Source organism: Heloderma suspectum, chromosome 2 (assembly GCF_057233095.1).
Source record: "Heloderma suspectum isolate Gila_16-S chromosome 2, 16-S_ref, whole genome shotgun sequence".
NCBI classification, from domain to species: domain Eukaryota; kingdom Metazoa; phylum Chordata; class Lepidosauria; order Squamata; family Helodermatidae; genus Heloderma; species Heloderma suspectum.
In genome coordinates this window covers 169058173-169072684 of record NC_139459.1, presented here as the reverse complement: position 1 = coordinate 169072684, position 14512 = coordinate 169058173, and the positions used below count along the sequence as shown (strand labels likewise).

Here is a 14512-nt window from a genome sequence, read left to right as displayed (position 1 = left end):
CTCCTGCTTCATCACACTTCCTGCCATCTCCAAATACAGCACAGCAACTGCTTGGCAGATTCCTTAGGCTACTTTCAGTAATGTTTAATATTTTATGGGTATTGGGCCATTCAGGTAGTTTGTTCAGGTCTGCATGATCAGATTTCTTCCCAGAAGTCCCCATTTCATCATGCTGTACAGTAGACATGTGAGGAATTCCAGTAAGCGTGGTCACTGCTGCTTTGTATACTGGCACACGTAAGCATCCTGTGCACCCAAATTATTTGCTCAGTTTCCATCTTACCTCTCCCCAGTGCCAGATAAAAGCTTTAATTATTTTCATCAACGTTTGCTTCATGACAAGGTCTGTCCAAAGGTGGTATGAACCGTTTGCCATCCAGGCTTCCTCAGGGAGGGATTTCCATAAAAAAATAACATGCCATTGATTAGAAGGACCTGACTTTTGTGACCACCCACCTCAGTTCAGAAGGCAGGGGCGCCTGGAGTAGGGATTCAGTAATGACCTAAGTACCCAGATAGGCACATAGAGAGACAGGCAGTCCTTCAAATATCCTAGTTCCAGATCATGTTGGGCTTTAAAACTTAATACAGGTATTTTTAATTAAGCCCAGAAACTGTGTCATGACCCTGACCCTGAGCAGCAGAGTAGGAGGAATCAGCTGGATTGGGAAGACCAGGAGTGCAAGCCATGGAGGTCCTGAACATACAGGCCTGATGCCAAGGTTGAGCTGGAGGAGCCTGTCAACCAGAAGCCCCTTGAGCAAGAGCCAGCCAGAGTGGGACCCCTGGAGGCATAACCCCTCGAGCCAGATTCCCCTGAGGAATCAGCCCCTTTTTGCACTCCCCAGTGCCTGTTCACCAGCACTGGCAATGCACAAGGCAAAAGCTGACTCAGAGGCTATACTCCAGGCTAGAGGACTACCCCTTTAAGACTCTCCACTCTTCAAGAATGGGGTGGAGCCTGGGAGGGGAAGTCTGGCTATAGCAGGATAAAAAAGCCTGTTGCATGCATGCTAGACCTTATTGGAAGAAGTTGTCTGCCTGGAGCAATCCAAAGTCATGCAATCCAGCCCTACCCTACCTGCTTGACTAAACCATCCTCAGGTATCCACCATACCCCATTGGCTGCTGCTCATGATCAGGACAGGACAATCCAACTGAAAGCCAGGTTGTTGATTAAGCACAGGTGAGGTCTGTTCCCTGGCCCTCTATAGCAGTGATTTCCACCCATGGGGGACCCAAGACTGCTACTCCCATCATCCCCAGCCAGCATGGTCAGTGGTCAGGGATGATGGGAGTTGTGGTACAAAACATCTGCTCTACAACATTCTGCAGCAGTTGTCATTGCCAAATATTTTCAGAGCACTCCCATGGAAAGGGCATTGCCATAACCTAATCTGGAGTGTGTGCGACGTGTGTCCCCATCCCAGTATGTGGCATGTGTATATCCCTACCCCAGAGCATCTGTGTGTGCACGCTTGTTTGTGTGCATGTTTGGCCTCCAGATCCCCCAGCAAAATAGGATTTGGCCTTCAAGGGCCAAAAAGGTTCTGCACATCTGTTTTAAGGCATCAAAACAAATTGCCATGAAATTCTATTATTTTGCCTCTGCTAGTCTCCCTAATTCTCCTCCCTGTTTACTGATTAACCACTGGACTGTTTGCACAAGGGCTTAACTTAAAGGGAAGGGGGGCTCATAAGACAAATATCTGACTCACAATCTGCTGTCCAGGCCCTCTGGATTACCATGGAGGGAGCTGTTCTCTATTTTGTGGCTGCTCTGGTGGTCAGTTTCCCAGCTGCTTCTCACAGCCAGCTGTAAGTATTTTAAAAATTCTAGCATAGGGACTTTAAGCAGACCTGACCTCAGCTCAGAAGAAGCATTTTCTGTGCAATTTCCACCCCATCTCTTCTCTGATGTTATCTGCCGAGGAGATCCATCAGATACAGAATTTCCTCCTCCTTCTAAAGGTTTATATGATGGCTTCTTATGAAACAAATTTTCCCCATGAAATGCAATTCTGTGTTCAATGTAGCAATAGCATTGGAACCACATGTAAGAACAGAAGAGTCCTGCTGGTTCAGACCAAAGGTCTAATCTAGTCTATTATTCTGTCTACAAACAGTGACGTTCCTGGTCCTTCTGGGAAGGTCTCAAGCATGGAGCAGTGGAAGTAGCCCTTCCCTGGATCTGGTATGCAGGGGTATTCTGGCTCTAAACATGGAGGTTCCATCATGGCTAATTATTTAGCTGTTATTTAAATCAGCATGCTTAGCAACTGGATACATCTGTAGTTTGCTGGGTGTACTTGTGCTGGGTTGCTGCAGTCAACCCTGGCTTCTCACTGTGTGTTTGCACAGCCATATAGTCATGTGACTGATCTTGTATTGATGATCTCAGCAGCAGTCTGATTACTGGGTAGGCTGCAATTCTCACATGCCACTGCTGAGGTCCAGACAAGAGAAGCAGGAGATCCATGATCACACCTCTACTGGAGGGGTATGTGTTAAAGAAGTTAAAAGCAGCCAACAGGAGGGGCAACAAATCAAATTGAGGTTGTGACACTGGGAGAGGGCAAGGTTAACCTTGTTTTATTGTGTGCCATTTGGTTTTAATTTTTGTGAACCGCCCAGAGAGCTTCAGCTATTGGGTGGTATAGAAATGAAATAAATGACTTTTTCCTCTGTGCCATTTCCTTCATCTAAATTGTGCTCTGCTCGAAACTGTTACTTGAATGGGACCTGTGTGTTCTTCTGTACAGGGCAAATATCAGCTTTGGGGATGAGCAATTCAGATAAGGGAAATGGTACAGGGAGAAATTGTTAAGAGGGCTAAAAGAAAGAGGGAAGGAGAAATGAAAAACAAGGGAAGAAAAAAAAACATGATCTTCAATAAATCCTTTATACCAGCTTTCCTCCACCTGGTACCCTCCAGATGTTTTGGACCACAACTCCCAGCATTCCTGACCATTGCTATGCTGGGTGGGGCATCCTCTCCTCATGGCTGTCAATTCTCTCCTGCAAATGCTTCCTGTGTTCCTACATTCACATTACCTCAGCAAATATGGTTTTGGAACACACATTTGTCAAGTTAATGCACAGTTCCTCCCTGAGGCTTGCTTGTATGGGAGTGAATCTGTTGCTGCCCCTTTAGCCTTTGCTCAGCTCAGAACGTGGCCTAGCTTAAATGAGTTGCTGACTAAGTTTCTACACCCTTCCTTGAACTCCTTAAAATATGTCATATAATTATCACTTTCCACTTGGGCCTCATCTACACGAGGCTTTTACTCTGGTTCTGCTCCAGCTCCAAGTCGATCATGTCAGATGACATGTGCTGCTCTCTGTAGCTATCCTGGCATTTCTTGCCCTAAATCGGTTTTTTTTTCAAACGCATTTTGTGTCAGATTTTCCCATCACAGTAGCTTCAATGCAGTTCGGGAGTCTGTGTGATCTTACCTGCCTTTAGCATGGACTGGCGGAAGTGGTGCTGATTGGCGGAAGGGAAAGTTGCATGGGGCGGGGGTGTGGGGAGAGCAGAGGGCTAAACATGTCTACCTGGAAGTAACTCATTTCCTTCAGTTCCACTTTGCTGAGTACAGGAGCAGCCCTGCTGCTTTGAAACTGCACTGTTGCAAATGTGGGCTCAGTCGCTGCCTCCCACTTTAAATATTGATTGAGTGTGGGAGTGGAGAGGGGAGCCAGCCCTGCTGTTTTGAAACTGCACAGCTGTCAGGATTGATTCTGAGAGTATGGAAATAGCAGTTTAGACTCAGAAGGAGAACAGCAAGAACCGGCTGTTCAAACTGCTAGCAAGCTGTTCCCTTGGCCCCACCTTCCTCATGCACACACACAAGAAGAGAGGCTTCAGTCTCACGTCTTTAATTCACTATCAACAGGTTCATTACAGATGCAAATCCCCAAAGACTCTCAGGCTACAAAGGAATAACAGCAGGGAATCCAAATGGGGACTAGGATGTTGCTAGAAATTTGAACAAGGACTTGCTGGCTAGAATAACCTAGGGAGGGAAACCCCTCCCATCCAGTGATGCTCCTCTACATCAACCCTCACGCATTACCAACCGTGTCGACCGTCTGAGCTCCACCTATAACTTTTCCCGCTTTGCTCTGCGCCGCAGTCTAGCATCTCTCAGGTCACGCCCTGCAATTTCCTCCTCCTCCTCCTGGATTCTCATGGGGGGGGGGCCTTCAGGCCCAGCCATCTGGGTGCTAGCATCCTGAGAAGCATATCTGAACTGGCTGGGGAAGATGCCTCCCCCGGTTCTTGCTGTTCCCCTTTTGAGTCTGAACTGCTAACTATCTCCATATGCTCAGAATCAATCCTGAGAGCAGCCATGAAGGAGCACAGCTAAGAAACGGTGGACGCCTGTTGATTTGAAGCTGCATATCTAAGGAAGGGTGGATGCCAGGATGGATGATTTTCATGAATGTTTAGCCAGAAGCACTTCATTGAGGCTGTGCGTGTGTGTGGGAGGGGCGGAAGCCTGTTGATTGGGCAGTTAATATTAGGGATGTCAGAGAATTCCGCCACGGATCTCGGTGAGGCCGAATGCCAGAGCATTTGGCCCCCCGAAATCCATGGCGGAACGAAGCCCCCCTGCCCTCCGCGTGAAAGGCGCGTGAAACGGGACACTTAGCCGGAGCCATTTGCGCTGCTCTGTGAATGGCGGCCGCCTCCGCGGCTGCCATTCCCTTCATCACTATAGCCGTGATAGGCTACGTAAATACTTACGCAGCCTATTATGGCTAACGCAGGGACGCCATTTGCATCCCTGCGGAAGCCGCGAGAGGCTACGTAAGTATTTATATAGCCTATCACGGAAAAAAAAGAGGGAACAGAAATGACTGTGGCTATGGCGGCCACCATTTGCATTCCCTTTTTTTTGCCATGATAGCCTACGTAAATATTTACGTAGGCTATTACGGCAAAAAAAGAAAAAAAAGAATGCAAATGGCATAGTGGCCGCCATTTGCGTTCCCCCCCTTTTTTCCATAATAGGCTACGTAAATATTTATGTAACCTATCAAGGCAAAATAAAGGGAACGCAAATGGCGGCCGCTGTACCGCCGCCATTTGCGTTTGCTGTTTTTTTTGGGGGGGGGGTTGCCGTGATAGGCTACGTAAATATTTACATAGCCTATCATGGCAAAATACAGGGACGCAAATGGCGGTGGCTATGGCCTCCGCCATTGGCGTCCCTGCAGGCTGCCCAGTGGCCAGATGTCCGGCTGCGGGTGGCCCTGGCCGGTGGCTCCGCGGAATCTCCATGGAGCGGAGCCGGCCAGAGAGAATTTCGGGGGAGGGATGGAGCACCTCCCCCCCACCGCAAATGTCACCCTTCGAAAAGGTAAGTGACTTTCATACATCCCTAGTTAATATACATCAAAGACAACATGCTAGTCGCTTTCCCTCTTTGCCGGCTCCGCACTCTCTGCTTTCAGTGTCTTTTGCACTCCTGCTCATTCTGCTCAGTCTCCAGGCAGTGGCGGCTGCCTGCCTGCCTGCCTTGTAAATGCCTGTGTTTGTGGGGTATGTGGGGTTTGTCATGAACATCTACTCATAAGCAAGTCTTACATTGCACTTTGTTGGACACCCGGGGGACGGGGAGCAAGCCTCCGCTCATTGGCTGCCCCTCACCTACGCAATTGCTGATGTTCATTTCTATTGGATAAGTCTGCAGTAAATCACAACGTGTGCTGCAGCAGAAGCTAATTCGCAGCCGCACTACTGCGCAGCTACAGCGGAATGAAGGTTGAAAGTAGTGCCATGTAGACGGTCCCTTGCTCTGTCAAACCCTGTGACTGAGATGAATATCAGCACTACCATCTTAGAGGGTGTTTGTTTCTTGACTTTTCCAAAGTAAGAGAGTTAGAAGATACATATAGGAAGGACAGGGAAGGGTGTACTGGAGGAGGTGTTGCTCTTTACATCAAAGAGGACATAGCGTTGAGCAGACTAGATAACCTAAAAGGGACACACTCTTCCACAGAAGTGCTGCGGGTAACAATACCAGGTTCTAAAACTAATTAGGTACTAGGAACATGCTATCGTTCCCCCAGACCAAAATGCTCAGAGATACCTTGAGATGGAAAAAAAAAAAATCAGGGAGGCCTCCAAACTAAGGATGTATGAAAGCCACTTACTGTTTTGTGGATCTGCTTCGCGGTGGGGGGAGAGGCACTCCGTCCCTCCTCCCGAAATCCTCGAGGGGGGGGAGGTGCTCCGTCCCTCCCCCCGGAATCCTGCCCGGCTGGCTTCGCTCCGCGGGGATTCCACGGAGCCGCCAGCCGGCTCCGCCCGCAGCCAGACATCTGGCCGCTGGGCAGCAGGGATGCAAATGGCGGCGGCTGTAGCCACTGCCGTTTGCGTTCCTGTACTTAACCGTGATAGGCTACGTAAATATTTACGTAGCCTATCATGGCAAAATAAAAAAAACACGTACCTGCCATTTGCGTTCGCTGTTTTTAGCCGTTCTAGCCTATATAAATATTTATGTAGGCTAGAACGGCTAAAAATAGCGAACGCACATGGCGGCTGTCGTAGCTGCCGCCATTTGCGTACGCTGCACCCAGCCAGGAGACCAGCCGCTGCCGCCCCCTCACCTGCTGCCGCCGCCCCTGCTGCCCCTGCCGCCGCAACTGCCGCCCCTGCTGCCGCAACTGCCGCCCCTGCTGCCGCCTCTTCCGCCACACCCACCGCCGCTGCCGCACCTTCCGCCCCCGCCCCCGCCGACTGGGTCCAGGAGGCTGGTGGACTCCCCCACGCTTGGCCTCCCAGACCCTACACACTGAGCCGTGGGCACTGATGGACCTGGCCGCCGAGTGCCCCAGAGCTCAGCAGCACCTGGGATCAGCTTACCCCACGCTGCTGGTGCTGCTGCTTCCTTCTCTCCCTCCCAGTTTGGCTACCTGGGTGGCAGCAGCAGCACCGGTGGGGCAGGAGGACAATGAGAGAGGCTTCCTTCTTGTTGTCCTCCTGCCCTGCCGATGGGATGGGGGGAAGAGGAGAGGTGAGCATGCCTCCCTTCTCCCCCTCCCCCCATCCTGGCAACTGTGGTGGCAGTGACACTAGCAGGGCAGGAGGACTTACTGGGCCCATCCACTTGCACATGTCCTTCCTTGCCTGTCCTCCTTTGTGGCCATCATTTTAATGCAAGATGGAGGCTCTTGTTTTTTGTAAGTCTTTTGTTGTGGAAATGGCATGTCAGGGCCACCATTGTGTGCAACAATGGATTTATGAAAAACAAGAGCCCCCGTCTTCTATTAAAATGCCAGCCACAAAGGAAGATGGGTGCAGGAAAGACACAGGTGAGCTAGGTCTGGACGTGAGTGGAAGGGTCACCAAACCCTCCAGGGGCTCGCATGGTCTGGCTCACACATGCTGAGTGCAGACTCAGTGGCATCCATACATCCATCCCTAAAAGGATAGATATCTGTGCCTGAACTTATGTTTTCAGGAAGGGAGTCTGAGTAGGGATGTATGAAAATTCCGCCATGGATCTCGGGGAGGCTGAATGCCAGCGCATTTGGCCACCCGAAATCGGTGGCGGAATGGCCTGTCCCCACCGCCCCCCCCGGGACGAGACTTACCTTGGGCGGATCTTCCTGGCGGCGGCGGCGGCTCCGGCGGCGGCTCCAGCGGCAGTTTGGTGGCGGCAGCTGTGGCGGCCGGAATTCTGACCGGCTGCCGCCATTTCCAGTTTAAAAAAACAAAAAACAAAAAAACGTGATAGGCTACGTAAAGATTTACGTAGCCTATCATGTCTGACTAAAAAAAAAACACCCCCCCGCGCGTACGCAAATGGCGGCGGCTATGGCCGCCGCCATTTGCGTTCCTTATTTTGGCACGTCTTAGTCTACGTAAACATTTACGTAGACTAAGACGGCGAAAATAAGGGGAACGCAAATATCATAGCGTCTACGCTATTTGCGTTCCCCTTATTTTCGCCGTCTTAGTCTATGTAAATGTTTACGTAGACTAAGATGTGCCAAAATAACGAACGCAAATGGCGGCGGCCATGGCCGCCGCCATTTGCGTACGCGCGTTTTGTTTTTAACAAGTCAGCCGTGATAGGCTATGTAAACATTTATGTAGCCTATCACAGCTGACTGCAGGGACGCAAACGGCGGAGGCTACGGCCGCCGCCATTTGCGTCCCTGCTAGCCAGCGGCCGGATGTCCGGCTGCTGGTGGAGCCGGCTGGCGGCTCTGCAGAATCCGCAGAATACGGCGAGGATTCTGGGGGGAGGGACAGAACGCCTCCCCCCCAACCATAAACATAATCCGCGAAAGGTAAGTGCCTTTCGTACATCCCTAAGTCTGAGGAACTAAATTGAGGCAAATAGTGGTGACAATGAAGTTCTCAACCTTATTGACAAATTGAAAGTTAATAAATCACTGGGCCTAGATGGCATCCTTCCTAGAGTTCTTAAAGAACTCAGATGTGAAATTGCTGATCCTCTAACAAAAATATGCAACGTGTCCCTAAGATCAGACTCTGTACCAGAGGATTGGAAGTTGGGCAATGTAACACCCATTTTTAAAACAGGTTCTGGGAAACTACAGGCCGGTTAGCTTAATGTCTGTTCCAGGTAGGGATGTACGATTGTATTCCTTCCATGCCACTTGACTTCCGCAGTTTGCGTCCAGTGCTCCATTCTGCTGTTCACAAGCCCCCAGAATTCTCTTTTTTTTCTGCTCCGAAAATTATGTAAATAAATACGTACCGACAAACATAATTCCTGTACCCATCCGTCTCCACGAGTCCACATAACTTCCATAAGAATCACTATTTTTCATAAATGTTTACGTATTTTTTCCTCCCCTGCCATGCAGTAATTACTTTCAGTAAAAACACTTTCTCTTCCTTGTAGGGGCTTCCCAAAAGAAGGCTGTCTTAGGTGTGCCTGAGAGATAAACTATTTGTTTAAAGCAACACTGTTTTAAAGAAAGAAAAACCCTTTTAAATGACCATGCACGATGTATTATTCTCCCTGCTAAGCTTTATATTTCCACATCCAGCGTTGTTGTTGACATTGTGAGGCTGAAATAGAGAGGAGAACCAACTCTGTGCATGTCTACTCAGAAGTAAGTCTTACTGAGTTCAATGCAACTTACTCCTACACATGTCAGCACCCCACTTGCCCCCAGCTCAGCTTTGTATTTCCACATCCAGCTCATTAGCAAACCTCCTGTTAGTTATCTCAGAAGACCCTTGGGTGAATGGGGGGGGGAGGGGGTTTCCAGGGAAACAGCTGGATTGGGGGAGAAGCTACACACACACACACACACACACACATTGGAAGAATATAGTTCTTCATATTCTCTAGTATGTTTATTCCTCATTTTGTCCGTTCCCTGAGCATGTGCAAGAGTGTGCTTTTTATTCAAACAAAGAGAAGCTTGCTGATCTTTCTCCTCATGCTACATTTGTACAAGTGTAACTGCTTCAGAAAGAACACACAAACAATGTGCATGGTTGAGACCAGCCCAAAGTCACCCAGTGAGCTTCCATAGCCAAGTGGGGACTAGAACCCCCACATCTCCCAAGTCCCAGTCCAACACTCTAACCACTTGGCTACACTGGCTGTCTAACCACTACACCACACTGCTGTTAAGAAACTCATGAAAAAGAGACAGTATAATGGAAAGTTCTGTGTGGACAGGAAGTTTCAGTCTGTTTCCTGCCTCCCAGCTGAGCAGAGCAGAGTAGAGGAAGCTGCTCCACCTGGTCTAGGGACTATAGAAGCAAGCAAGCTCCCAGAGAGTGAGCAATCAGAACGAGCAAACAGGATTTGGCCAGGGGAGTTGCAGTGGAAGAAGAGACAAAGGAAACAAAGGCAAAGAGGTAAGGGGGCTGGAGGAAGCCCAGGGGGCTGTCCTTTTTCCTTCTGAGTGGCTGTGAGCTCACCAGGTGCTCCTGAGAGCTCCAACTGAATTGGGGGTGTGTGGCAGGGAACTTCTGCAGGAAAAGTGTGTGCTCCCTTACTGAGCAATGGCCATCCCCTGCCCACCTTTTCTACTGTATTGCCCCTGCAGTGGGCATTGAACTCTAGGGATGTCAGAGAATTCCGCCACGGATCTCCATGAGGCCGAATGCCAATGCATTTGGCCCCCCGAAATACGTGGCGGAATGAAGCCCCCGCCCCCCCCACGAAAAGCTCGTGAAACGGAGCACTTACCTGCTGCCATCCGCACTGACTTGCGAATGGCGGCTGTGTCAGCGGCCGCCATTCGCTTCTTCATCATAGCCGTGATAGGCTACGTAAATAATTACATAGCCTATCACGGCTAACGCAGGAATGCCATTTGCGTCCCTGCGGAGGCCATGATAGGCTATGTAAGTATTTACGTAGCCTATCACAGCAAGCCAAAAAACCCCAAAGTGTACGCAAATGGCGGCGGCTATGGCGGCCACTGTTTGCGTTCCCTTTTTTTCGCCGTTTTAGCCTATGTAAATATTTACGTAAGCTATTTCGGCGAAAAAAAGGGGAACGCAAATGGCGTAGTGGGCACCATTTGCGTTCCCCCTTTTCCCCACCGTAATAGCTTACGTCAATATTTACGTAGGCTAAAACGGCGAAAAAAAGGGAATGCAAATGGCGGCTGCTGTAGCCGCCGCCATTTGCATCCGCTGTTTTTTTTTTTTGGCTTGCCGTGATAGGCTACATAAATATTAACGTAGCCTATCACTGGCTACCATAGGGACGCAAATGGCATCCCCTATTCAGGACGCCATTTGCGTCCACACCAGCCCAGCCGGGGATGCAGGCCCTGCTGCGGATTGGCCCTTGCCGGCGGCTCTGTGGCCTCGCCGTGGAGCAGAGCCAGCCAGGCAGAATTCCAGGCGGGAGGACCAGATCGCCTCCCCCCCGTCGAGGATTCCGGGGGGTGGAATGGATCGCCTCCCCCCCCCCCCAGCAGATGCCCTGACCGGAACCAGGTAAGGGATTCATACATCCCTATTGAACTCTTAGGTTAGAGGTGCCAAGATAGTGATAAATCAGATTCATAGAATCATAAAATAGTAGGGTTGGAAGGGGCCTACAAGGCCATCGAGTCCAACCCCCTGCTTAATGCAGGAATCCAAGTCAGAGCATCCCTGACAAATGGCTGTCCAGCCTCATCTTGAAGGCCTCCAGTGTGGGAGAGCCCACCACCTCCCCAGGTAATTGGTTCCATTGTCGTATTGCTCTGACACTCAGGAAGTTTTTCCTGATGTTCAGCCGGAATCTGGCTTCCTGTAACTTGAGCCCATTATTCCGTGTCCTGCACTCTGGGATGATCAAGAAGAGATCCTGGCCTTCTTCTCTGTGACAACCTTTCAAGTACCTGAAGAGTGCTATCATATCTCCCCTCAGTCTTCTCTTCTCAAGGCTAAACATGCCCAGTTGTTTTAGTCTCTCTTCATAGGGCTTTGTTTCCAGTCCGTTGATCATCTTTGTTGCCCTCCTCTTAACCCTCTCCAGTTTGTCTGCATCCTTCTTAAAGTGTGGTGCCCAGAACTGGACACAGTACTCCAGATGAGGCCTAACCAGTGCTGAGTAGAGGGGAACTAGTACTTCCCGGGATTTGGAAGCGATGCTTCTATGAATGCAGCCCAAAATAGCATTTGCCTTTTTTGCAGCCACATCACGTTGTTGGCTCATATTCAGCTTGTGATCGACAACAATTCCAAGATCCTTCTCGCTCATAGTGTGGTTGAGCCACGTATCCCCCATCTTGTAACTGTGCATTTGGTTTCTTTTTCCTAGGTGCAGAACTTGGCATTTGTCCCTATTAAATGCCATTCTGTTGTTTTCTGCCCAGCGCTCCAGTCTATCCAGATCACTTTGAATTTTGTTTCTGTCTTCCAAAGTATTAGCTATCCCTCCCAATTTTGTGTCATCTGCAAATTTGATCAGCATTCCCTGCACCTCCTCCTCCAAGTCATTAATAAAAATGTTGAAGAGCACTGGGCCCAGGACTGAGCCCTGCGGTACCCCACTCGTTACCTCTCCCCAGCTTGAGAAGGTCCCATTGATAAGCACTCTTTGAGTCCGATTCTGTAGCCAACTGTGGATCCACCGGATCGTTGTTTCATCTAGCCCACTTCGAGCTAGTTTGCTCATCAGGATATCATGGGGCACTTTGTCGAAAGCTTGCTGAAGTCGAGGTATATGATGTCTACAGCATTCCCATGGTCTACAAGGGAGGTTACTTGATCAAAAAATGAGATCAGATTTGTCTGGCAGGACTTGTTTTTGACAAATCCAGGTTGGTTTCGAGTAATCACGGCATTGTTGTCAAGGTGCTTCCAGATGGATTGCTTTATCATCTGCTCCAGAATTTTCCCAGGGATTGATGTCAGACTGACTGGTCTGTAGTTCCCACGTTCCTCCTTTTTACCCTTTTTGAAGATAGGGACAACGTTAGCCCTCCTCCAGTCATCTGGCACTTCCCCCGTCCTCCATGATTTCTCAAAGAGAATAGACAGTGGTTCTGAGAGTTCTTCTGCCAGTTCCTTTATGACTCTAGGATGCAGTTCATCTGGCCCTGGAGATTTGAACTCATTCAAAGTAATGAGGTGTTCCTTGACCATATGCCTGTCGATCTCAAGCTGCAATCCTGCCCCTTCAGCCTGTACTTCGCCTTTGCCAGGGGGGTCATAGACTCTCTTTTGGGAGAAGACTGAGCCAAAGTAGGAAATGAGCACCTCTGCCTTTTCTTTGTCATCTGTTATCATTTTTCCATCCTTATTTAATAGCTGAACCACCATTTCTTTCCTCTGCCTTTTACTATGCACGTAGCTGAAGAAAGCCTTTTTGTTGTTTTTAACATCCCTTGCTAACCTCAGCTCATTCTCAGCTTTAGCCTTCCATCCCTGCAATTCTGTGCTATCTGCCTGTACTCTTCCTTTGTTACTTGGCCTTCTTTCCACTTCCTATATGTGTCCTTTTTTGTTTTCAGGTCATCCCTAAGCTTTTTGTGAAGCCACATTGGCTTCTTCTGTTGTCTTCCACCTTTTCTTCTTGTTGGAATTGTTTGTGATTGTGCCTTGAGAATTTCCTTTTTTAAAAGCTCCCACCCATCTTGGACTCCTTTTCTTGCTAGCATCGCTTGCCATGGGACCTTACTGATCATTGTTCTGAGTTTATGAAAATCAGCTTTCCTAAAATCCAGGGTACGCGTTTGACTACACTCAGCTTTTGCTTCCCTTAGAACCAAGAACTGAAGTACAACATGGTCGCTTTCCCCCAGAGTTCCTGTAACTGCTACTTTATCCACTAAGTCATCTCTGTTGGTTAGGATCAAGTCAAGGATAGCCGATCCTCTAGTTCCTTCCTCTACTTTCTGTAGGAGGAAGTTATCCGCCACACAAGTCAGGAATTTCCTGGAGGGGCCATGTTTTGCAGAATTTGTCTCCCAACAAATATCGGGGAAATTGAAGTCCCCCATTACTACTACATCATGCTTCCTTAAAACATTGGCTATTTGCTTTTCAAAAGTTTCATCCTTGTCTTCTCCTTGATTGGGTGGCCGGTAGTAGACACCGACCACCAGGTTCCTTTTATTCTTTGCTCCATTTATTTCAACCCAGATGCTCTCGATGGGGCTACCAAGCTCCTCCTCCTGTATTTCTGTGCAGAGATATGTATTTTTCACATACAGTGCAACCCCACCTCCCTTTCTGTTCCTCCTGTTCTTTTTGAACAAGTTATATCCTTCAATTGCTGTATTCCAGTCATGAGAGTCATCCCACCAAGTCTCAGTTATACCTATCAGGTCATAATTTCCCTCTTGTATTAAGAGTTCAAGTTCGTTCTGTTTGTTTCCCATACTCTGGGCATTAGTATATAGACATTGAAGACCATGTGCTTCATAGTCTGGCTTTCTTCCTACATGTGTCTGAAGACTATTATTGGGTGCTATCAGAGCTGTTCTTTCCATTGCAGTGCATGCGCCTATGTCCATTGTTACCCCCAACATTACATCTCCCTTCCCCGTAGGATTCAGTTTAAAGCCTTCCTGATGAAGTTCTTCATGCTGTGGCCAAACACATTCTTCCCAGCCTTTGTGAGGTGCAACCCATCCCTAGCCAACAGCCCATCTTCCAGGAAGTATAGCCCGTGGTCCCAGAATCCAAATCTCTCTCGTCGGCACCACCTTCGTAGCCAGTCATTCACCCGGTGTATTTTTCGTTCCCTTTCTATCCCTCTTCTAACTACTGGAAGGATGGATGAGAAAACTATTTGGGCCCCAAAGTTCTTGAGTTTCCTTCCCAAAGCTTCAAAGTCTGACATGATCTCTTCGTAGCTCCGCTTGGCTGTATCATTTGTTCCCACATGGATGAGAAGAAAGGGATACCTGTCAGTGGGCTTTATGAGTGCAGGCAACCTTTCAGTCACGTCTCTAATCTGTCCTCCCGGGAGACAACATACCTGGCGAGTCCATGGGTCTTCGCGACATACTTGGGTCTCGATCCCACGCAGCAAGGAGTCTCCCACTACTACCA

The 14512-nt window shown here is 49.0% G+C and overlaps 1 protein-coding gene across 1 annotated transcript in view; it reads left to right on the top strand.

Annotated features, from left to right (window-relative positions):
* Positions 1-1747: 1747 nt before the first annotated feature.
* LOC146353174 (A.superbus venom factor 1-like) overlaps positions 1748-14512 on the top strand; it is a 197941-nt gene continuing 185176 nt past the window's right edge. Inside the window, exon 1 of the mRNA XM_084835880.1 lies at positions 1748-1818. Within this exon, the coding sequence (XP_084692006.1) occupies positions 1748-1818 (71 nt within the window). The remainder of the gene's footprint in view (positions 1819-14512) is intronic.